This window comes from Vipera ursinii (genome assembly GCF_947247035.1).
Source record: "Vipera ursinii genome assembly, chromosome: 1".
In the NCBI taxonomy this organism is placed as follows: Eukaryota; Metazoa; Chordata; class Lepidosauria; order Squamata; family Viperidae; genus Vipera; species Vipera ursinii.
This window is the reverse complement of record NC_139512.1, coordinates 295,659,070-295,685,001: the sequence shown is the minus strand read 5'-3', so window position 1 is coordinate 295,685,001 and position 25,932 is coordinate 295,659,070. Positions and strand designations below refer to the sequence as shown.

Genomic DNA, 25,932 nt, shown 5'->3' with positions numbered 1-25,932 from the left:
TTAAGTATTCCAGATAATAATTCCATTACTTACCATTACCTGACTGGCAATATCTCGGATATCCATGTCTGGATTCGACTCAAATTCATTCTGTTTTCTTTCTCCATAAAAATGCCTCAACTGCAACAGAAAAGATACACAGCTAGCAAACTAATTCTCGTTTTGGGGGTATCCACTATCCACTTCTCAAAATATATGAACCCAGGCTTAGAATATCTATTAATTACTTAATAAAAACCAATAACCTTAAAAAATAATTTAAATTTTTAAAATCTGAATTTTTGTATGTTCCAAGCCAAGATTTCTGAGCTTCAGGACAATTTCCAAATCTAACTGGGTGAATAACATCAATTATCAATCTTCATAATGTACAGTTAGAAATTGCACAGCACCTTTACCCAACCTTATTAGGAGCTGAAATACAGTACATCTGTTAAGGAAGGCAATATTACAGCATCAAACCATTCCTTATTACACTATCCTTTATAAAGTAAGATATTATACTTAGAACTGTATACCATCAAATATTGCAGGGAAGGAAGCAGTATTCCTTCTTGGGTACAGGATTGACTATCCAATCTTGCCGCAATCAGCTTGCTGGATATAGCAAGTCTGGATTTAACTGCAAACAACTGAGGGCTTGGGTAAATGTGATGCATCCTGCTGAACCAAATACATGCTTCTAGGTAATTCAATGACCCAGATCCATTTTTATGGTGTAGTTGCCTGGAATGTAATCTCAGCCCTTAGTACCTTTGCATGAATGATTGAAAGGAGCACATCTGCTTGCTGGAGGAAAGAAGCTGCTTCTAGTGCCTGTTGCAGGGTTTCATGATGCTCCTTTAATGTCCTCTGGAGCTGAAGCCACCTGAAAGGACAGAAGGATGACAGGTAAACGGTTTAGCTCTGAATAAGCTGCCTTGATTATTGAATTTTAATAGAAAGATATCAAACATGGAAACTTAAGAGAAATGCCATCAGATGACACTCTAGCTAGTCCTAATATTGTCTCTGAATCAGTACATTCTGTCTACCAGCTACTGCCTGGGCTTACATTTTATTGAGGTGCTTGCGTCGTGCCATGATACTTCTGCTTTCACTCTTCCCTTGTTTCTCAAGCTTCTGAGCCAGACTATTCAATTCCTCATGCACAGCTTGGAATTGCAGCTCCTCCTAGGTTGAGTGTAGGGGAAAAGCAGAAGAGAGGAGACAATAAAGTAATGTAAACTTAATTTTCATTAAAATATATCTCCCTTTGTGCCATTAGAAATTAAACTGGCAACTAGTACAGTGCAGAGAATAGCCATGTTATGTGTGCATATTGAAGTATGCTGTTACTATTTGCATTCATTGAAAGTCTGAAGAACCTACTAGTCCAGGAACAGATAAGTACAGTATGTGTAAACATCTTCCTGGCCACCAGCTGCTCTTCTAGCAGGAGTTGTGCATCCAGAAAATTCCCATATTGCATACCAGTCCTGAATGGTGCTACTCCATCGGGGACTAAAGATGGAAAATTTCCAGGATCAAAAGCCCAAACACCCGCATCCACTCATTCTTCCTTAGATGGAGCATGAGTCTATTCTATTCATCCCCATCTGAATGCTCACAGCCTCCAGACTTTAGCACAAGATATTGGCAACATCGCTGGGGCAGCCTATGGTCAAGATGTACAACTGGGTATCAACTAATAACCCTATGTAGATTTTAGGACAGGAGTTGAAAGTATTGAACCTTGAGACACCATGTCAGTGAGGAACCTCAGGCCTAAATTCTTCAGCCAACAGTAACTGGAACTGCCCAGAAAGGAGAAAAAACCACAACCCTAGCTTCCATAGGTGGCTCAAAGGGATACCATAATCAATGATCGTGAAAACTACTCAAAGGTCATGGAGAACCAGAGTCACCACTGCCTGACTCTACCAGAGGTCATGAACAAGTGCAACCAATGTTGTCTAAGTATTATGCTCGTGTCTGAAACCCAACTGAAAAAGGCCCAGATAACCCTTCTCTGCAGCCTACTGAAGCCACAGCCCAAACCATTTTCTCAACAACTTTTCCTAAAAAAAAGGCAAGTTGGGCATTGGACAAAAAATTATCCAGGGTTCTTGGGTCAAGCAATGACACACCACCACTTGCTTCAAGGATAAAAGAACCACTCCTTCCCTCATGGAAATTGACATTACTGGACAGATTCAATCACATCACCTCTTAAGCCTTTACAAAGGGCAGGAATCTAATAAACCAGTGGCAAAGTTTGCAGTCAAAAGAACTCCATTTTCTTGGGAATGAAACTCTTCCCAGCTAACCCTGCAAAACAATGCCTTGGGCCCCTCAAGAGGATTTGCTCAGTCTGAGTCCTGCTCCAAGGGAGATCTGCAGAACTCTTCTAAGACATATCTTTTTGCAAATGCATTAAATATAGACAGTAAAACTGAAGCAGAAACATCCTTAAAATGCCATTCACAACACAAATTCCTATGAGGAATGCCAGGAAGGTTACCTGCTTTAAGTCAAGGATCTGCCGGGTAATTTGTACCTTATCTGCCTTCTCTTGCAGTAAAATAGCTAGCAAAGGCTTCTCTTCCTAGTGAGGAAAAGATGTTTAAAATATGAGTGATTCTGGAAAACACAGGGACCATAATATTTGCAAGAAATTTTAAAAGTTAGAAATATTTCTTCAGAAATACACACAGGAATTGTGTTTGAAAATGTGCATACCAGAGAAACTTGAATATCAAGATCTGTGTAAATTGTGCAAAATTAAATAAGGTTGCCAATATTTATGATGGGGTAAGATTTTCTTCCTTCTCTTCAAGTTCAGGAAAGAAATTCTAGAAAGTTTTAAATGCATGTCAAGAAATGGAATACAAGTGAAAGATAGAGGTTACAGACACTGAAGTTAAAATAGAATTCAAAGCAAAAATAAAAAAACACCTTGAAGATTGAAGGGCACTGAAGATAAACTTTGCCCCATCATAAGGTACTTCTGGCTTCTTTCTCTTTTGAGCTTTTCAATAAAATTGGCCAAAACCTTTCCTTCATATAAAACCTTAAAAACAGTTTAGTTAAAGGTAACAGTTAAAAATGAAATTCAGGTTTATTACTGCAACTGAAATCCACCATATCTGAGTAGCACTAGCTTGAGGAAGAAAATAAAAACGAGGGTGGGGGAGAGAGGAAGAAATATTCTCTCAGTGCCATGTTAGGTTATTGAGGAAAATTTATCCACTTAAAAAAGAAGTCAGAGTGCAGCTCTTAAATGTGACAAACCTGAAGTCCCTTAAATATTTGAACCAATAAACTCATAGACCGAGACTGAATAGCCCTTCGCTCTGTATCTGCAATTTCTGGAGACGTCTCCCAGAGTAAGCAGGAGTCTTTTTTTTTCTTAGCTAGGGTTTCTCGTCCCCAAAAGACTCTGTTTGGCCTTCTAGGAGGATCTTAAGGGGCAAAGTGGGTATTTAGGCTTCTGTTAGGCTTGAGCAACTACTTCAGTTCTAACTACCCACAAAATAAAATTTAAAAAGACACTTTCAGTGCTGCCCACTCCAGAGAGATTATCACCAGACACATCCAGTGAGGTCCCTAACTCAAAAAAGTTGCCGGCTTCCATCACAGAGAATAATTTATTTATTTATTATTTATTAATTTAATTTGTATACCGCCCTTCTCCTGAAGGACTCAGGGCGGTGAACAGGGCAATACATAATAAAAAACAGGATACAAAAATTAAAAAGTAATTAAACAGCAATGCCCGTAAATAAATTAGTACACATTAAAAAGTTAAAACCGATTTATAAAACCCAACCCCATCCCATCAGGCCAGGCCAGCTTGTTCAAAAAGGAAGGTTTTGAGATCGCGCCGGAAGGAGCGAAGGTCAGGGGCCGTCCGGAGCTCAACCGGCAAGCGGTTCCATAGGTCTGGCGCACCCACAGAGAACGCCCTCCCCCTAGGGGCCACCAGTCGGCATTCTTTGATCGGAAGCACCCTGAGGAGGCCCTCTCTGTGGGAGCGCACTGGACGGAGGGAAGTTGACGCCGGCCGCAGGTGTTGCCGTAGGTAATCCAGACCCATGCTATGTAGGGCTTTGTAAGTCATCACTAACACTAATAAAGATGCAGAAGAAAAATTAACAGCTCATATTTTAGCCACCAGAACAGAATTCACATCTCTGAAAAGAAAATGTATGGGACTCATTTTCTGGTCTTGGTCCTATTTATCCTCAGTAAATTACCTTTTGCCTGATCCAGGCTTCTAGTTGTTCAGCTTTCTGGTTGAACTCCTGTAGGCTCTTGAATCCGGCTACTGTTTTAGTCTGGTTGGCTGCCATGTGCTTCAGCAGTTGCCATTGTTCTTGCAGGGTCTGTAGTCGTCTCTCTATCTCTGTGCTGGATTTTGATTGGATCATCAGCTGCTCACCCATCTGTGGGGAAGATGGGAAAGAAATATAGTAACTAAGTTGCATCTGCGACCATCTTGTCTTGCAAATGCGTTTATCCAATGAAAAAGTGTAGAAAATGAGGTAGCAACCAAAATATAAAATTTCCACAGCATATTCTATTTTGCCCAGTTTGACTGTCCTTTTTTTTTAAAGTCTGACAACCATTTGTCTGAAATGGTATAGGGTTTCCTGCCTGAGCAGGGGGTTGGACTAGATGACCTCCAAGGCCCCTTCCAACTTTACTATTATGATTATGATTATGACTAACTAAGCTCTGTAAGAAGTCAACTGTCAGTTACCAAAGTATGTCGTTAATAGAATGTAGCAGATGACAAACTTCTCACACATTGAAGATTAAAATCTACTAATTTGGGGGCAATGGGAAGGTATTACAAAAAGGACTGTATGGACACTAGGTATCTTAATAGACCTAAAAAATTAGTTTAATGTGGATACTAAGTCTCAGTTGAATCCTATAGATCATGGGTCTTCAAACTCGGCCCTTTTATGACTCATGGACTTCAATTTCCAGAATTCCTCAGCCAGAGTGCCTGGCTGAGGAATTCTGGGAGTTGAAGTCCATGAGTCATAAAAGGGCCGAGTTTGAAGACCCATGCTATAGATGTTGAACCAATCAGGAAAGAACTGAATAGTGTATAAAAGAGTGACAACTAAAGAAACTCTCTATTACACGAAAAGAAACTTCCAATTCCTGGAATATTAAGGTAGCATGCAGAGGAAGGAACTCAGTAGGAAGGAGTTTGGTTTGTGGATAGCCAAGATCCTACATGGCAAACCTGGCGTTGTTCCTAAGAAAATGGCACAGAAAAAGTCCTGACAAAGTACGGATGAGAAAGTAAAGAGAAGCCTGTTTGTTCACACTACTTTTCTTATCCAGAAGAAAATCTGCTTTAATAGAAACTTCTATAAAATTTATCTTCATCTGATTTTAAATTAACCGTAGAATAGGTAAGAAGGAAACAATTAAGTATTAAAAAAAACTTCAAAATGAGCTTGACTTGGTGATTTCATGGACCTATCCATGTTGTTTTCTTGGCAACAATACAGTAGCAGAGTTTGCTGTTGCTTTCTTCCGGGACTTTATTTTTTACTTAGCTGGGAGGTATTTGGTGGAAAATTCCGCAGAGGGAGAAAAAGTTGGCCTTTAAGTAGAGACTGGCGCATTTCCAACAGCCCACTATCTCACGAACATCTGCACTAGCTTTACTTGTAACAAAATGTGATAGTTTTATTTTTGAATGTGATTATGCAATATTTATTCTTATGTCTATTAACACACTACACTGAAGTACAAGAATACACACTTTGTTTCTTTTTTTGGAAAAAAAAACACGAAAAAGGTCCCTTTTTTAAAAAAAAAACTAGTATTTCCCCCCCCCCCGCCCATCTTGTAGATAAGAGGAGGTTTAAACCATTCTGAGCTACTGAAGAATTGGATTCAGGTGTCTTTTTTCATGCAGATATAATAATAATAAGTAAGTTGGAACGGACTTTGGAGGTCATCTAGTCCAACCCCCTGCTCAGGCAGGAAACCCTATACCATTTCAGGCAAATGGCTGTCCAGTCTCCTCTTAAAAACTTCCAGTGTTGGAGCATTCACCACTTCTGGAGGCAGGTTGTTCCACTGGTTAATTGTTCTAACTGTCAGGAAGTTTCTCCTTAGTTCTAGGTTGCTTCTCTCCTTGATTAGTTTCCATCCGTTGCTTCTTGTCCTGCTTTCAGGTGCTTTGGAGAATAGCTTGACTCCCTCTTCTTTGTGGCAGCTCCTGAGATATTGGAACACTGCTATCATGTCACCCCTTACCCTTCTCTTCATCAAACTAGACATACCAAATTCCAGCAACTGTTCCCTATATGTTTTAGCCTCCAGTCCCCCAATCATCTTTGTTGCCCTTCTCTGTACCCTTTCTAGAGTCTCGACATCTTTTTTACATCGTGGTGACCAAAACTGGATGCAGTATTCCAGGTGTGGCCTTACCAAGGCATTGTAAAGTGGTATTAGTACTTCATGTGATCTTGATTCTATTCCTCTGTTAATGCAGCCTAGCACTGTGTTGGCTTTTTTGGCAGCTGCAGCACACTGCTGGATCATATTGAAGTCTACTAGGACTCCGAGATCCCTCTCACAGTTACTACTACTGAGCAAAGTACCACCTATACTATACCTGTGCATTTGATTTTTCCTGCCTAAATGTAGAACCTTACTTTTTTCACCATTGAATTTCATTTTGTTAGATAGTGCCCAGTGTTCGAGTCTGTCCAGATCCTCCTGTATTTTAAGCCTATCTTCTGGAGTATTGGCTATTCCTGCCAGCTTGGTGTCGTCTGCAAATTTGATGAGTTCCCCATCTATCCCCTCATCCAAATCGTTGATGAAGATGTTGAAGAGCACTGGGCCCAGAACAGAGCCCTGGGGCACCCCACTACACACTTCCCTCCATGTAGATGCAGTTCCATTGAGGACCACACGCTGAGTACGGCCTGTCAGCCAGCTACGAATCCATCTGGTGGTGATGCTATCTAACCAACATTTTTCTATCTTATCAAGTAGTAGGTTGTGATCTACTTTATCAAATGCCACTGAAGTCCAAGTAAATTATATCCACAGCATTCCTCTGGTCCACTAATTTTGTCACTTGGTCAAAGAATGTAATAAGATTTGTCTGGCATGATCTGTTTTTGACAAACCCATGTTGACTTTTAGTGATGACTTTGTTTGCATCAAGGTGTTCGCTGATTTGTTGTTTGATTATCTTTTCCAGAATCTTCCCAGGTATTGAGGTCAGGCTGATAGGTCTGTAATTTCCTGGATCTATTTTTTTTCCCTTTTTTGAATATGGGAACTACATCAGCTCTCTTCCAGTCCTCTGGTAGTTCCCCAGTGCTCCAGGATCTCTGAAAAATATAGCTCAGTGGTTCTGAGATCACGTCTGCCAGTTCCTTGAGAACTTTGGGGTGTAATCCATCTGGTCCTGGTGATTTGAACTCGTCTAGGCTGGACAGGTGTTCACTTACCATTTTTTTTTTGCCTATCTTAACTTGCATTTCTATTCTGCTTTTTATGGCACTGGTTTTGGTAGGTTGCACTGTTTTTTCCCTTTGTGTAAAGACAGATGCAAAAAACGAGTTAAATAGTTCTGCTTTCTCCCTATTGTTTGTCACCTTCTTGCCACTTTCCCCCACTAATGGACCAATCATTTCCTTAACTTTTTTCTTGTTTTTTATATGTTGAAATAAGCTTTTTTTGTTATTTTTGACTTTGGTCGCAAGCCTTAGTTCATTTTGAGCCTTAGCTTTCCTCACTTCATCTTTGCAGGCACGGGCTATTTGCTGATATTCTGCCTTAGTTATGTGCCCCTCTTTCCACTTCTTATACTTGTCCTTTTTATCTTTCAATTTATCAGAGAGTTCTTTATGCAGCCATGCTGGTTTCTTTTGAGAGCTGTTGTTTTTCTTCTTTGTTGGTATTGTGCTAGACTGGGCCTTTATTATCTCACTTTTCAAAATTTCCCAAGCTTCTTGAGATGTTTTCCCCTTTAGGATTCTCATCCATGGAATTCTTCCCAAGGTCTCTCTAAGTTTATTGAAATTAGCTCTTTTAAAGTCCAAGACTCTAGTTTGGCTGTGTTCTATTGCTTGTGTTTCCAGAATGTTGAATTCCAATATTGCATGATCACTTCCCCCCAAGGTTCCTGTGGCTTCGACACTTTCTATCATTTCATCTCTGCTAGTGAGAATTAAATCCAATATGGCTAATCCCCTAGTTCCCTTCTCTACTTTTTGGGAGAGAAAGTTGTCTGCTAGATTTGTCAGGAATCTGTTTGATCTTCCACTTGGTACAGATTTTGTCTCCAAGATATAAAGTAAGAGTCTAAAGAAAGAGCAAGCAGCCCCCAGACCACATTTTACCTGGTTCAGTTTGATGATGGTATTCTCAAAATCCTTCATATCTCTCTGTAATATCTGAGTTATCTGCTCCCGTTCCTGAAATCTGCAACCATCCTTCAGGTCATGGAGTTTTCCACGCATCCATTTTTCAGCCTGAAAGGGAGGAAAAATATGCAGGTGGGAAAAGTATAGCTGGTTTGCTTACTTTGCTATACTTTCGTTCAGGAAGTTCAAAAGTCAGCTCTTGTGTGAGGAAAAGAGAAAGGATATAGGGCACTATGAATAAGACCTCTTCTAGTACAGCAATAAATAACTCAAACAGGATTACATACTTATGGTATTTATTCCAGTAGATGTTACAGAACTATACTGTTGCAGTGAGGCTTCCAGCAAAACATAAATGCAGTGGATCACGTGGCTTAGGTGTGCAAATATATCATCCTTCCTCCAGGAGCTGCAATGGTTGTTGATTTGCTTCTGGGCCCAATTCATAGTGCTGGTTGTCATCTTTAAAGACTTACCTGGCTTGGGACCAGCTTATTTGAAGGACCATCTTCTCCTAGTTACATCTACCTGACCTACCAGAGTAGGGAAGCAAGGAATGATATGGGACCCCTTTCCTAAGGAGTTACATCTAGTGGGACCAAGAACATCATCCCCACAGAAATAAGATTTTCCCTCCACTTTGACCCTCTTTGGAAGGTCCTGAAGACCTGGTTTTGTCAGTGGGCCTGGGGAACCCAGAATGGGATGGAGCCCATCAAGTAGCTTATTTGATTAACATCAGGAGGTGAGGGATTACTGCTTTTTATTGTTTTACATTAGATTTTTTATCTTTGTAAGCTACCCAGAGTCACTGAGAATGACCTAGGCAGCCATATACATTTTCTTAAATAAATGAACTTTCTAAGACAATGTAAATAACTATAAGTGGACTGCAGAAAACCATAGATTTACAGGGGCGTTGCAAAGTTAAGATATGTGGACATTAATTCCCAGAATTCTTCAACCAGCATGGAACTACAACATGTCTTAAAGTTGCCGAGGTTGAGAAACACTGGATTACAGGATGAGGCGTAAGAGAGCCCTCTGTTGGACAAGCATGCAGGTAATCTGAGTAATGCCTTCTGGTACTGAAAGTCCTTTAGAAAAGCAATATTGTTCTGTAGCAGAAGACCCCCAGTATAAATCCTACCAACTCTAATAAATAATCTAATTGCAAGCACTAGAGAAAAATGCTGCCTGATCACAGAATGCAGACTAGCTGGATAATTACACAATCTAACTTGGAGGAAGATAAGTTCCTCTTTACAACACATGCATGCATCTTCTTTTCTCTGGAGGGGCTAGATAGGGAAACACACATCCACTGACTAGGTTCATAGATGTAGGTGTAATGAAGTGTGAACCCATTCACACTTTGTGAGTTATTCAACAGACAAATCATGGCCTGATGAAATGAATAAGCTGTAGGAGAAGAGCAGGCTGAGCTGCAAGGTGGAGTTAAACATGTCATTAGTTTGGAGTCATTGCGTTGCCAGAAGAGAGCCAAGTCCAGCCTCCAGTGAATTCCATTGACCCTTATCAAGGGCCAGTTTAGCTCTGACCATTAGTTGACTAGATTCTTTTGTTTAGGTAGCAGTAATAAACTCTCCTGTGCTTTGAACTCAATGAATGCTTCTGGTTATTTGCACCTGACATTAGCCCAATTACTGTTGCTATGTGAAACCCAGTCATTCCATCTTTCTCACTTACACACAGACCTGCCCTAAAAGTTGAGACATGCATTTAGATGCTTCAAGGAATAAAATATTCATTATTCCAGCAGCTTTTCATCTTCACTAAGGATTGCTAAATCTATCAGTATTAGTTATTAAACTCATAGCTACATTATTCACTTTGATATGCACACAATATCCACATTCTTGCTTTGTGCTTCATAAACCAAGAACCACTGGGATTAACAAAATCTGCAAAGGAGGCAGTCAAGGAAATTGGCACAACCTGAGCTTCTGCTTTGGACAGCCTACACCCAAGCATTAGCAGCTTCCCAGAACAGGTGAGACACATTGCATCTTTTGTGTTTGTGTCACCCAACTGTTGCTAAAGTATCAGCAGAAAGTAATTGAGCAATTTCTTTCACGGCCAATGAAATGATAGTAAATGATGACAGTAAACCATTGACTTTCCTTACTGGAGTCAATATTGAAGACTTTCAGAACCTTCTAAAAACCATCATTATTTCACTGTTTTATTTGAAGGCACATGTCCACAACCCATTCTAAGTTTGCAGCTTATACCAACATATTTAACTGCCCTCCCTGCACAAAAGTGAGACATCTATGTCATGCCCTTTCCTTAAAAAAAAAACGGGGGAAAAAATTCAACATTTCTGTGGACTGACCTACTGTCCTCTGTCCTTTGCCTTAAAGAGAGGCTGCCAAGGATGACCTCATGCCATAGCAACAGCTTCCCTCCCGCTAGCCAAAGAACCTTGCTTCTTTCCATCTGCACGTCCTCTCACTCTAATAAAGGAAAGTCTTTTGGCAGCAAAACACTGCGCTCTCTTCCTTTCTACTGCAGTTTTGAAAAGAAGAGCAGAAGACAGCCTTTTATTGTCCTCTTTTGTGGTGACAGCAAAGCCAATCTCCTCCTTTGCCAATTTCCTTTCTTTACCTGCACCATGTCACAGTTGAACTGGGCTAGGAGAAGGCTCCACTTGGATAGGTCTGCCACTCCTGTGCTGTTTTCTGCGCAGGGCTTCAGCTCCACTACTGTGCCTGGTTTGGTGTTTTTGATGCTCTCTTTCCAAGGAGATGCTGCAGCAGAGCTTGCAGTCTAGAAAAGACAGAGAGAGAGAGAGACAGAGTGAGAAAGTTAGCTTTCTTGGATTTGGCCGGAATCAGATAGAAGAGAAGTAACTATGACTTAACTGACCTTTGGTTCAAAAACCAACACTGGTTTGGATACGAAACGGCAATGCTGAGCTTTAATTGCCCCTCCCTAAAACTATGCATTGCTGAAAAGATACTCAGTTTTGTGTTAAGTCTTCTTTACTACATGCTTGAAAAGTCTTGGAGTTTGTTCCATTCCTTCAAACGTACAGCCGATCCAACAACAGTATGGTGTGTGAGAGACTTGAAGGCACTTCACATGGCACTAATTTCTTTACCCAATCCCTCCAAAACTGTCAATCATCTTTACTCCTGCTGACTTCGGCACATTGAGAAGGTGTTGAGTTGGCAATGAACCAATCAGTGCTTCCTCCAACTAATCAGCAGAAACTCCAAACCCCAAAGTCATTCAATCAAAGGCCCATTTAAATTACTGCCTGTTCATGAAGAATTACAACAAACTCTCATTTCCACCCCAATAATTAAATTGGTAGTCCTCCTTGCCACCCTAGGTCTTTAGTATATATCTATACTTTTCCTTACTTGCAAATATGTAAGAATTTGTAACGAAGTGAAGCTACCATTCCTCTTATAAGAAAAATCTCTCTTGATTGCTGCAGAGGCAGCGTATCTAGTCATAACATTTGCAGCTTTTCCTAATGTCTCTTATTGCAGTTGTCAGACACAAGAATAGTCTGCAAATTCTAAAGAAAATTCTTAATTTTTAGGTAACTTGAACAAGAACTCATTCTAAGGGGACTTTTTGTTTGCCTTGGGAATAACAAAAATCTCATTTCTCCATTACACAAAAAAAGGAAAAAAAGTGAAGAAAAAAAAAGCTGGGTATTTTCCAGGTACCTGGTCCATTAGAAAGAGAAAGGAAAATAGACAAAATCTTGACAATTTCACAATAGAATCAAGTAAATATTCCCTTTAAAAGACCTCTGTGGTTGCTGAGGCTCAGAAAACAAGGGTTTTGCTCCAGGGAGGAAATGGAACACCCATAAATTCTGTGGAATGTCATACTTAGAAAAAAAAAAGCAAGCTTTTATGTGGTTTGAGTTATTCTAGAGCTAAAATGAAATAAATTAGGTAAGCTGCCAATTTAGCCGAAGTAGTAGGATTATAGAGGCCTGTAGCTGCTTTTGAACTGGGACAGAATCTTTGTATAAATGTGTTCCAAATACACTTTATTCCCATCCCTCATGTTTTGTGTGAGGCAGCCATTAGATGGTAGCAAAGAGATATGCAAAAACCAACTCTTTGCTACCATCTAGTGCTCATCTGAATTCTTGCAGCTCAAATCAGGTAATCCCCATTTTAGGCGCAATAGAGTAATATTACTTGATGGCATCAGATGCTAATTATGGCTGATATTACAGCTATGCTGCTTTATCCTCATGCTTATGTTGGCTTGAAATAACAATATAATAGTTCTGACCATAAAGCTGTAATTGCTCAGAAGTTAATGTATCTTTATTGATACACAATACATTATAAAGCAAGGGTTGACAAATGTTTGTTGATTTTATTAAATTTTTATAAAGTTTTATAAAATATGTCCATTTTGCATCTGAAATCCTCTCTGTGTGTGTATGTGTTTGCATAAACAAAAGAATTAACTGAATTCTGAAACTAGAAATGTGACCAGGGTTAAAAAAATATTGAAAATTATGGAAACCTGAGGAGAATCTAGCATACTGTTCACTCAATACATATTTTGATATTAAATGTAGGCTTCCCCCATCTCACTATTTGTGCTCATAGCTTACCAATACTTTACTATTTAGTTTAGAGAATTATATTTTCAACACAAAAATTTTAAGCTGTCCTTGCCTTCCTGAAAGCTGACTTGTTTATTAATTTGCTTTATATCCTGCTTCCCAGCAAATTTCTGTTCCACTGTAGTATTTGTCCTTTACATAATGGCATAAGAATGCAGTCCATAGAAGCTCCCTGACCAGTTTCAAGCTCACTGCAGTCTGCATCAGAGTATTCATTGAATTACTCTGGTTCATTGAAATCCATCAGAGTGTTTGCATTTCCACCGAATACAAGAATCTGGTTTATAAGGAAAGGACTGTCCATTCGGCTCAGCATTTACCATCATGACTGAGGTCATGACTGCAGGAACACTTTTCTAAAAGCCATTCCAAGGACTGCAAATGATGAGAATCAAGCCTAGATTGTTACATAAGCAACATTTTCCAAAACTGTTATGTTTAACTTTGTGTTAAATTTCTTCTAATTCTACTATCCTGCTCTGGCTTTGTCTCCTTCAGGCTCCGAGAGAAACTAAAGCAATTTCTCCTGAACTTCTAAAACAAAAGCATGACTTCATGCCTGCCTGCTTTACAAATGAGCTTTAGACTCCTGAAAGGCTGACTAAAGACACTTATTTTAAGTAACTCATCGAATGGGAGCCCTGAATAGCTTCCAAGCTTTGTTCTTGAGCTCTGCAATGACACAATGTTTTGTCCCTGGTCCAAGACAACTAGGGGACTGGCAGCTATAAAAGTGACCTCTATCCATACTCAGCCAAAAATCCAGCAACAAAATACTAGGGAGGGCTAACATTGCAAATACTATATCTCAAGTCCCATTGGGGACACAGAGATCAATAGGACTTAAAAGATAAAGCACAGAAGAAGAAGCTTAAAACCACCTTTGTAAAATAAGACATAAAAGGATCCCCAACTACAGCACAGGAAATATAAGTCAGTGATTGGGGTGGAAATAGTCATGATACCTGTGGAACAGGGCTAGGCAGCTCAGTGCCCTCTCAATCTTTTGTTGTTGTTGTTTTTAACTCCAGACACCCTTAAAAGCATGAGTGCTGGCAGTAAATTGTAGGAACTATCATCTAAAACATGTGTAGAGCACCAAATGGCACATAAAATATCTGAACATGATACATCTGAGTATATATCTCCTCTATAGAGAAAATGTGATCCTGTGGCTATAGCTACGCTACAAAAGGCAATAATTTTATGTTGTTCAATGCAACATTTAGTTAATTTCTCCCAAGAATATATGAATTGTTCAGTCCTTTCAGCCGTAGGATAGCTAAGGCCAGACAACAGAATTCTCATTTCTTCCATAAAGATTTAATAATGCCTAACACCATGAAGCCTTTTATAATATAGAGATGTTTTGGATCAGAATAGGAGAAAATGAACACAGCTAATTCCCAGTGAATAGCAGGCTGCACTGCGTGGTAAATTTCTAATTTTATGCAATGGCTTAGGGCTTAGGCAATCTGACAGCACATTGCAAAAGGCCACCATTAAAGAAATGCCATCGGCAACTGAGTCCTTGATTATAAGCTACTTTTCCATGATTGAATATTCCTACCATTGGGCAGGACTTTGTGTGATAACTGGAAGTTGTGCTCTACCACTGTATATTGAGATGTGTTGAATGATTGAAACAAGCGTTATTAGTATTAGTCATCTTCTTTTATGAAATACCCTCCCTAAAAGGCCCCAGTTATTCTACTTCATATTCAGCACTTCATAAATATATGTTTATTTTTCAGGACTTTACATTCTCTGCAATGTTAAACAGGTATGTTTTTAGGAGATGTTTTAATATCTCCTAAATCTGTTTTATAGATTTGGAGTTATTTTTAATTGTATTTACTATGGTTTTATATTTTAGCATGCTTCTATATGCATTTTGCCTTGTGGATCATCGCTACATGTAACTAATAATTTCAGAAATAGAATAAAACTTGCTGGACTATGACTGACATTCTTCCCCGTCAGCGTGACATTTGACCATACTGGCTGAAATAATGAGAGGAACAATCCAACACATCTGGAGGGCAACAAGTCATAGAAAGCCAATCTGAGCTGTCATTCCCCATGCTGTGCGTCCTGTTCAATTTTCCACTGAGATAAGCTTATGATTTGCTCAGTAACCTAATTCATTTCCTCCCATGAAATTTCCCCCAGAAATGAGTTTCTGTCTGGCAGGAAAGAAAGAGGAAGGCTGAAAATGAACAAGAAGGACACTCTGCACAGGAACACAAAAAAGGGACTGTCATGGCCATAGCCTTTGAAAGCAGAGGGTCAGGAGGCGGCAACTGTGTCCCGACATTTTCCATTATGCTTCAGACTAAGTTGTTTGTCACATCCTCGTGGAATTAGCAGTCTGTAATACTAACAGACAATACTAACAGACAATACCCTGGTCATTTATGTTGGCTGCAGATAGCTTGACATCATGTATTGTTTTGTAACAAACTTCTAGATTATATCATTATATACACCTGCTCACAAATGAGATGTGACAATGCTGTATTCAGATGTCAGAAAGGCAGTTGGTGAACTAGTTTTATCCAACCATTTCTACAACGATATATGCAATTTATCAAGCAAGCAAGTTTTTTAAAAAGTCTTTTATAAGAAACCACATTGCTACTTGTTATAGAGTACGAGGAGGCACATTTTTTTTTTAAAAAAGGAGAAGAAGCAGTCAAAAACTAGAGTGTTTGATTGAAAGTTATTATTATTGAAGTTTAATAGAACAGAGTCTGTTTGGGTGGATGAGATAGACAGCTTGGTACATTAAGCTAAAAGAAGGTTTATATACCGTTTTAAAGGGGTTTTTCCCCTGCTGAAAACTGGTTGGAAAATGTGCCTTTATTAGTTGGCTATCACTATCAGAGGTTCAGTTCCATATTTCCTAAAAGCTGTATGAGGCACATTTTGGTACAAGGCATGTGGGTGGTCCGCTTCTGTTTTTCAAGATCAATTGTATTTATTTCACCTCTTCATTTGATCAGCACGCATGAGCCCATACCTTCCTGAAAGCCTGTCACAAATTCGTGCAAGCATCCAAACAGATACTCTTTTGTTTTGTGGTTGGAAAGCAAAAGGAAAGATAGCTTGGTGTTCCAAAAGACTTTTCCCATAGGAGAAGGGTGGGGCAGATACTGAGTTGGCAGAGAAAAGAGGGCTTAAGAAAATAAAAAGTCTGCTGGAAAAGGGAACTTGTAGAATTGGAAGAGGGAGTAATGGCGGGCAACCTAAGGAGGTAGTTTGTCGGTTGTTGAGAAGAGTCAATCCAAAGAGGAGATGGTGCTGTGAGTTCTTTTCTACTCTCTGCAGAGGCTGAAGTAATGGAAGATGTGAATCTATATCAACCAGAGAGAAAGCTTATGCCAGCCTAAAAAGGGTATGTTGGCCAGTACATTTGGCACCTTATTTTTTTTCTAAATAAAAAGTAGAAAGAGTATTTATAAATAGTGCCGTGTATATGTGTGGGTGCATATTTGTTAAACCAATACTGTAGAATGCATAAATACAGATTGCACTTAGGCTGCATAATATTTAGTACAGTAAAGGAAAAGGCCCATTTTACAATGCATTTTAAATCTTGAACCATGATGGCTATAAGCCAGGCAGAGAATGGAATGTAGTTACTAAGTTGTAAATAACTCTTGCAAAGAAACGTTATAAACACCAAGGTTAATGTTGCTTTCTGTCTTAATGAAAGGAGGGGAAATCATGAGGTTTGCACTATGTCAAATCCTATGAACCCACAGCAGTGCTCAAGACAATCAAATTGTTCCACAGAGACTAAATGAGAGTCTGTTATTTATCTTTTTAACGGTGGTTTTCTCTCTGATTCTCTTTAGAGCTATGGCTTTTTGCAACTTAAAGGGGCTTATAAAATTTTGAGAATCTATACCTTGCAAACAACCTGATACATCATAGTATATCCAATTCTAAGAAGCAGTCTTCACAATCAGATTATGCATGCTTGTATTTTCTTTGTTGTGAGAATGTGTAGATCTTTCCTTTTTGCCACTTTTGTACCTAATATATCACAAATTAATTCCTTTTTCAATTCCCACTCAACAACAGCAAATAGAACACACTTGCAGTTAATCTTGAACAAACTTCAATTTTACTTTTAGATAAAGAAACTATGCAGGGCCATAATGATTCTGAAAGAATTTAAGAAAGTCACAGGGGAAGAAGCTTGTCATCTGATTGAGTGATGTTGATGCTGCCAGGTTCTTTCCACCTGCAGACCAACACACAATAGACTGTGTGTTACTAATAGAAACAGAATGCTATCAGAGTGTGAATCACTAGGGCAAGATTATTTCTGTTCAGATAAGATGACAGCTGTAACTAAACTAGGTTCAACACCAGTTTGCCAGACTCGAGAAGAACTATCTGTGTACAGTGCCTCTGTCTTTGGTTTAGCACCTTGACAGCCTCACTTGATTCAGATAACAAAGTTATACTGCTTGGGAAAAGCCTTAAAATTCACAAGGATATGGATACAGTGAGAGTTATACACATCCTGATTTTATTTCTAGGCTACAATGGGAATCTTGCATTTTTTCCTTTATCTTTTCCGGTACAAAGCTTCAGTTATAGAAGAACCAGAGAAGTCCCCACCACACCCCAAATCTTGTCTAGTAGCTTCTTTAATTAGTAACTAAAAAGGGTATGGTAGAATGGTTTAATTACAGTTTGGGAGGATATGGATATGATTTACAGACTTCTTCAATGGGCTGTAAACTTTTCCCTCCATAATTTAAGCACCTTGTGTGAAAAGGCAAGACTTCAATGGATGAAGACACAAAACTGATTTCACAAAGGCCTAGCAGAACTTATAACAAGATTTTAAATATGAAAATAGTAACACTGTATTTATTTATTGACTGCTATCTAGGAAGATGTTAGCCATTATAGGAGACAAAATGTCTTTTTCAGGAGCATTATAAAAAGCATCAATTTAAACTAAGTCATCATAAATCAATCAATGCTTATCCTTTCTTCAGATCCCAAATCCAAAACATTCTGATAATTTATATTAATAAGTTAATGACTTGTATTAGAAAAATAGCCTGAGGCTGGAGTCTACTAAAATCAATCAAAATCCTTGGTGGAGCAGTGGGCTAATGCCTCCTTAAGTAACACCAGCTGCCTGCAATTAGTGCAGGTTTGAGTCCCACCAGGCTCAAGGTTGACTCAGCCTTCCATCCTTCCGAGGTAGGTAAAATGAGGACCCAGATTGTTGGGGGCAATTAAGCTGACTTTGTAATAATGCCGCTTGGGGCCCCCCCGAAAGCCCTAATAAGCAGGCATATACATAGAATGAAGGCTATTGCTAAGCACATTGGTTTGTGCTTCTTAGATTGTAAGCCACCCTGAGTCTTCGGAGAAGGACGGGATATAAATGGGATAAAAAAAACCAAAAAAATGAGCTATACTGTATATAAATAAATTCATGCAAGCCAACATCCATAGATCATGTCAATAAACAAGTATTTGAATATCTAATGGAATTTATGGATGCTGGAAATGTTCACCAAACTTAGGCAATCTCCTGTTACTTAACAGAGTAGCAAGGATTAGATTACAGATTTGTGGAAGTACCTGCTGTAGGTAAGGACAGGGTAAAATCTACATTGATGTTCAAGAATTTCAATCCTTTATGTACAAAGTCCAGTGTTTTCTGAGTCAAGCTTCACTCCTAATCATCAACCGGATTCAACTATATGCAGTAGTGTTCTTAAACTCGGCAGGATGTAAAAGAAACCTACCACAAAAGGAGCAATTCTGCCAACTAGAGAATTGTCACAAGACTGGGGGCTGTTCACATTCTGTTTTTCTTCCTTTGGTTCCACTTCTTTTCGGAGAAACACCTATAGGAAAAATTAGCATGATGATTATGCCCCAATTATGAAAAATCACTGGAGAATAATCAAGTAGCTAGCTAGACACTGAGCTGCCAAGATGGCAGTGGCAAAATGCAGACTTTTCAATTTTACTGTGTTTTAACAAATCCTCGTCCTGATTATGCTTTAAGATGAACATTGCATCCCCATGACTATCAATGAGGCATGCCTTTTAACAAGGGTTCCTCCCATTAACTGTTGCTATGTTGCGAGCCCACAGGTAGTCACGATAAGATGAAATATACATTGCCTAAATTTTTCTTTCACTCATTTTCATAAGAAATGATCAATAAAAAGTTTTTTTTCAATTACTGATTTTTTAAAATCCACATATGTACGGAGCTAATTAAATAGCATTTTAAAGGTAAGCCCACCATTCAAATAATGCACTACAGCATCCATTAGGTAGCACGATTGAGAGGAAGTCCATATTTATTATTTGTTAAATTAATTTCCCACCTATCTTAACGTGGCAGATTACAACAGTAAAAATGGAGAAATGAAACACAACAGTAGTGAAGTAATGGAAGAATAGAATAAACAATGAAAAAGAAAACAATGATACAGCGATATGGGAATAAAAGATGGGCGGGTGGAGAAGCAGGGAGGAAGGGGGGGGTTGTGGTCAGTCTAATAGCCGCCTCAGTGTGGCAATCCCCATTTGGGTCTCCAGGCCAACCAGAAGAAGCAGGTCTTCAGATTCTTATGGAAGGATAGGATATGGGAATAAAAGTTGGGTGGGTGGAGAAGCAGGGAGGAAGGTTGTGGTTAGTCTAATAGCCGCCTCAGTGTGGCAATCCCCATTTAGGTCCCCAGGCCAACCAGAAGAAGCAGGTCTTCAGATTCTTATGGAAGGATAGGAGGGTGGAGGCAGATCTCACCTTGGAGGGTAGGATGTTCCAAAAAGTGGCTGCTACAGCAGAGAGGGCTCTTCTTTGGGCTCCTGAGAGTTCTTTGACCGACAGGACCTGCAGTAGGCCTTCTTTGCCAGCATAAGTGGGGCATGCTTGTCTTAGCAGTCTATTCGTCAGGTAGCCATTAAGGCCTTTAAAAGTCATAACCCACAGATCTTGAATTGCACCTGGAAGCAGATCAGTAGCCACTGCTGTATTGCAGAGGTGCAATACAGACCGTTCTAGAGGCCCCAAAGACTGCTCTCGCTGCTGCACTTTGAAGCAACTGAAGCTACATGGGGTAGTCCCATGTATAGTTCATGAGCCATGGTGGCGCAGTGGTTAGAATGCAGTAAGGTAAAGGTAAAGGTAAAGGTTCCCCCGCACATGCGTGCTAGTCATTTCCGACTCTAGGGGGCGGTGCTCATCTCCGTTTCAAAGCTGAAGATCCAGCGTTTGTCCGAGGACGTCTTCGTGGTCATGTGGCCGGCATGACTAGATGCCAAAGGCACATGGAACGCTGTTAACTTCCCACCATAGTGGTCCCTATTTTTCTACTTGCATTTTTACATGCTTTCGAACTGCTAGGTTGGCAGAAGCTGGGATGAGTAACAGGCGCTCACTCTGTTACGTGGCACTCGGGATTCGACCCGCCAAACTGCCAACCTTCTGATCGACAAGCTCAGCATCCTAACCCACTGAGCCACTGCGTCCCCTTAGAATGCAATACTGTAGGCTAATTTTGCTGTCGACTGGCAGTTTGATTCTCCCTGGCTCAGGGTTGACTCAGCCTTCCATCCTTCCAAGGTCAGTAAAATGAGGGCCCAGATTGTCAAGGGCAATATGCTGTCTCTGTAAACCAGCTGGAGAGGACTGTAAAGCACTGAGAAGCAGTGTGTAAGTGTAAGTGCTATTGCAATTAAGAGATGACTAGGGCTTGAGTAACTAATCACAGGGAATCAAGACCCAGAAAAGGTTGTGGCTGGTGCACAAACCGAAGCTGTGCAAAGGTTCTCCTAGTCATGCTTGCTGTACTGTATCATTACATTATATACAACCCTAATGATACTTGCTAACAAGCAGAAAATAATTCCAATCTAAAATTTTATGATACTACTTATGCCAGACATTTTTCAAGGGTGCCTGAATTAACAAATTAATTAATGAATTTGAACATAGTTCTTCACTCTTACACAAAGACTAGCATGTGGATATGGAAAAAGAAGAATCAACAAATCAGACACAATAATCAATGGTCAAAGGTAGCCAGGATAAATTAGAACACTAATATCTCTGAACATTTTATTCTCTGCAACATCTATCTATCTTGTATTAGCAGTGAAGATATAAAGGACATTCATAATACTCATGTGAACAGCAAATTTATTAAAATAATGGTGACTTAATGCTAGATGAAGCATTACATACTCTTTATCTGTGGGGGAAAAATAACTCCTTATTCCACAAGTATGTATTCTAAACATTGGAAACTTGTTGCCTTCCTGTTATTGCCAAATTCCTATAAGCTCCACTCAGCATATCCAATACCGAAATATCCTGTGATCATCCACTACTATCTGGAGAGTCACAAGTCTTCCACCCTGTACCTATGATCTTTTTCATACACTTGCTCAACACTTAAAAAAACTTGGATTCCGTTAAATTCCAAAACACACACACACACACACGTGAGAATGGAACAGACATGTAGATGACTAAGTATCTCAGACTAGTAGTGTGGGATAAATAGGTTTCTTTAAAATAAAACATTAAAAAAATTAAAAAACTAACAATATTGCAAATCTGCAAGCAACAAATAATAGGACAGTAATTGCATGATTCATAACAAAGATGGGGAATTGCTATTGTGATAGAATATTTAATGAAAATGAACTCATATATAAGTAGGACATTCATAAAAGTAGAAGATAGAGTTAGAGCTATGTATGTATGTATATATGTCATGTATATAAACTTTATGCTTAACAACTTTCAGGTACAACTGCAATTTAATAGAAGCTAGGAATTAGAACAAAAAATATATAAACCTTATGCTTAACAGTTCTTACGTGAAGCTACATTTTAATATTCAAACGTTTAGGTATATTTTTGTATTGTTTATTACTATTTTTTCTGGAAATGTAACATTTTTGAAGTTTTAAAATTTTTATATAAATTTTAGTATAAAACTTTTTTATATTAGGGTCTATCTATAACCTGGTGGTCACAGTTTTCAATATTTCTCTGCTGCCATCTAGGGGCATCCGGATTTTTGCAAACCACAGTTGGTAGCTCTACCTAAATAAACATTTGCTTTGTTAATAACTTTTGGGTTTTCAACAGTACAAACCTAAGCAAATATGTCTTATATTTATGTAGTGTGAAATAAATTGCTTTGGTCTTTAAATACTTTTCTCCCTATGTTGATTAGGTAAACTAAAGTTCCATGGGCATCTGGAGAATGGTGGTGCAAGTAACAACATCATGCATCATGATGCAACTGATGTAAATTAAATAATTGCATTGTTTGCACAATGGCATACTAATGTACATGTTTATATTACTTTGACATCATTGCAATTTCTACAGACACTCATGAGATTGTCTTGAAAGTCTTGGTCCTAAAGTCTGAAGATTTCCAATGAACTTCATGAGTTTGGTGCACAATTTAACTTTACAAATGGTAGCCAACCTCCTTGATGATTACAAGCATCAATGAGGGATGTTATTTAAATATATGAACCACTGTTCCAATATTCCTCTGAAAGAGTTCGATGCTGGAGTACATGTCTGGGATCTCAGAAAATGGAAAATTGAAAACCCTCTCACAAGACCGTATAACTCTTAAATACATAAATACTAACTATTCCATCATCTGAAAAATAATTTGGAAGAAATGCCTCAGGCTAATTGGAAGCATGAGCACGTATCTCTTCCATGGAAGCCTGAAAAAGTATGTTGCTGTTTCGGGAATCACGTCAAAGTTACAATGGTTAATTATAGGATTCATCGGCTGTACTAGAGTTGTTTTTTTCAGAATTGCTCAAGATGTCTGAAAACAACAGCTTGGGTGAGGTCCATAGCATTTTCCTAAATCACTTTTGAAAGGTGCATCCCTTCCATTTCAATTCTTATTGAAATAGGAATAATCTATCCTGGGACCGAAGTTCAACAAGCCATGTACAATAAAGGGAAAGCCTAGGATATTGTCTGCATAAGATACAAAAGATCTAGAACACTTTAGTATGTAAATGATGGGCAGTTCAGCCACGGAGTAAACTTGTGTGCTTTGTTGTGTGGTAAAAGCCTGACAAGACAATCCTTTATTTCTATCGTTTATGGATTGGTGTTTTTTTTGCAAACATCTAATAGCTATTAATTCCATATGTATGATTTGTGGTAATCAGAAACGTTCAATCAAAGTGGTCAATATCTGTCTATTTCCCCCAGCTGGGAACGCTTGGCCTCTCCCAGACCAGAGTTGGGGGAGATAAGCTTGCAGGTGACATAAGCACCTTATTTACATGTGAAGCTCCCTCAATCCATCAGCTGCAGGCAAACAAGGCTGTCAGCGCAAAGATGATTTCATCCTTCCTGCAGTTCTGCTCCACTTGGATGGCAGAGGTAGGGCTCCCTCCCCCACCATCTGATCCCATCCAACAAGCAGCAGCAGCCGGGAGCACATGTGAAAACAAGAACCGAGTCAATCTTTCTTTAACTTTGGAATGTGGAGGCTGCAACTGAGGAATGAACTGGCAAGAACAATCTTCCCCGGCTGGTAACAGTACAAACTGGGAGTAAATCAATCTTCCCATAGGAAGCACTAATCCTGTATCTTATAAGGCTCAATGCCGGAGAAACACATCAGGGCTTTCAGAATGATTCTTGGCCAAGATTTCAAGTTCAGTTTGGGCAGCACTTTCCTTGGGGTTGAGGAGATAACACGACGTTAGCTTTTTTAAAAAAAAATCTTGTCTTCGTTATTAGAACCAAAACAGAATGACACGGCCTCAACTTATCCCATTGGAACATGTTTCATAATTTCACAGAACTGACCTCACATGATACCACATAGCTGGCCTCAATATTATTTTTTCCTCATGAATACTTACAGTTCATTTAGGAAAGTGGCTATAAAACAACTGAAGTGTTAAACTCATGTGATCCAAGGCATCTTTCTGACAAGACGTTTTGCCGAACAGTAGACCTTTTCTCAGATTTCCAAATGTCTCTCTCATAATCTTGTAGAAACAAAAAAGGCTACTCTACATGGACCACTGTTTATATTTAAATCCTAGTACCATTACAACACAAGCTATTTCTAAGCCTTTCCTGGCATTACTTGGCATGAAACTTTCTTATAATACATATGGAGAAATGACATAATCTTGTGTTAAAAAAATGCTGGAAGATGGAAATTTAAATTCTTACTAATTGTATGAGTAACTTTTTCTAGACTTGTTCCACCACGTTCAGAGGTAATACAGTCTCATTACACCATCCACAAATTATCTCCACAACAAAACATACACAAAAAGAGAATAAACAAACACATGAGATAAGAAATGGAATAAATAAATGGAACTAGAAAAAATAATAAAATGGAACCAGAAATCTCAAGGTCCTACTACTAGTTTTGAGAGGAGTTCTATGGAAATAAAATTATGTTAAAAGTAGGCTACCATGTCTAGCTCAGAGTGATGCGGTTGCTTGCAGATAAAAGCTATCAGAGGGCAAAGTCTTTAAATAAATAGTGACTAGAAATCAGGTAGAACTTAAGCAGCACATATGTCTTACCCCTGTAGGAAAAAAAAGCATTATTCTTTGTTCATGTTTGATAATATCAGGCAATGGGAACTAATAAACTTTACCCCCATGTGATCAAATTCTCCAGAAAATTGTCTTCCTCAGCAGATCCACTGGGGGAATGCTGAACTTCAGATCTCCATCACCCTTAATTTTGCTACTTGGGATGCCTTTTCACACAACTGGCTTGCACAAAGATCCTAAAGCCAGGTGTAATCGACATTGTAGAGAGATTTTAAGTGCAGAGCACAGAACACAGCAAAAATAGGAGGGGGAGAAACGAAAGACTTACCTTGAATTGTGCTTTTCCTGCCTTGCAGTTGTTGTTGTTGTAGTTTTTCTCCGCACTGGTGTGGGAATGGCCTCTGAATATCCCTCCTTCCCCTAAACCATCTTTTCCATGCCAATTGGACAAAGTAATCTTCTTAATGGAACGGGACAGCGAATTGCTATTGATACAATCATCACTGGCAATCACTTCTTCAATAGGGCTAGCGCTGCTTTTAAATCTTCCTTCTGCTGGCTCCAGAGACGTCTGAGCCAGATACAGGGAAACACACTCATTGAAGTTTTGGTGCAAGTCATGGTTATTCAGAGCAGCAAGAGGAATGTCCGTACAGCTGTCTCTTGGAAATTCCAGGGCACACTTGGGTAGAGATAATTTGGTGCTAATAGTGAATGGTTGGACCTTCCTTGCTGTGCTACCGGACATCGTCTCCCTAGTGGAAGCCTTACAGGGGCCCTAGAAAAATGCTAGGACACAAATCTGGATAAACTCCCACTGCTTCTGGTAGGAGAGAAAGAACCTCTTGTAGGAGGTCATAGAAAGAAAAGCAAAATCAGAAGCGACAAGATTTGCCTTGGCTTCTTCCATCCCATGCAAAAAAAAAAAGCCCTTCAGAGGTGGAAAATAATAGGTCCCATTGGATCCGTTCTGCTCTTTTCCTTGGGCATCCACATTTGTGAGCGCTCTCACAAGTGAAGCTTCTCCTTAAATGTTCAAAGAGGACTTCCAAGCCTTCTTGGGTTTTTCTAGCAGAAGTGACTTACACAGCTGCCTGCCACCAAGCCAGGTCTCTCTGGACAGCGGTAGTATAGCTCTGTGAGGAAGTCACTCATCTATCCGTTTTTTGCCGGAAAACAAAAGGCGGAGAGAGCAGAATCGAGGGAGGGAACTTGGCCTTGGCTCACTGAGCAAAGAGGAGAAGAAGAAGAAGAAGAAGGGGAAAAAAATAAAATTTAGAGAGCCTGGAAGTTGGGAGGAACGGTTTGGGGGGGGT

At 39.3% G+C, this 25,932-nt stretch overlaps 1 protein-coding gene across 1 annotated transcript; it reads right to left on the bottom strand.

The window, feature by feature from the left end:
- On the bottom strand, positions 1 to 25,364 carry LOC310648457 (uncharacterized protein; the record flags this gene model as incomplete). The annotated part of the gene is made up of 9 exons (XM_083376295.1): positions 1 to 120; positions 754 to 868; positions 1,055 to 1,173; positions 2,504 to 2,587; positions 4,239 to 4,427; positions 8,376 to 8,507; positions 11,031 to 11,192; positions 18,819 to 18,920; positions 24,945 to 25,364. 9 exons carry the CDS (start codon positions 25,362 to 25,364, stop codon positions 1 to 3), a joined length of 1,443 nt encoding a protein of 480 aa, XP_083232421.1.
- Positions 25,365 to 25,932: the final 568 nt, after the last annotated feature.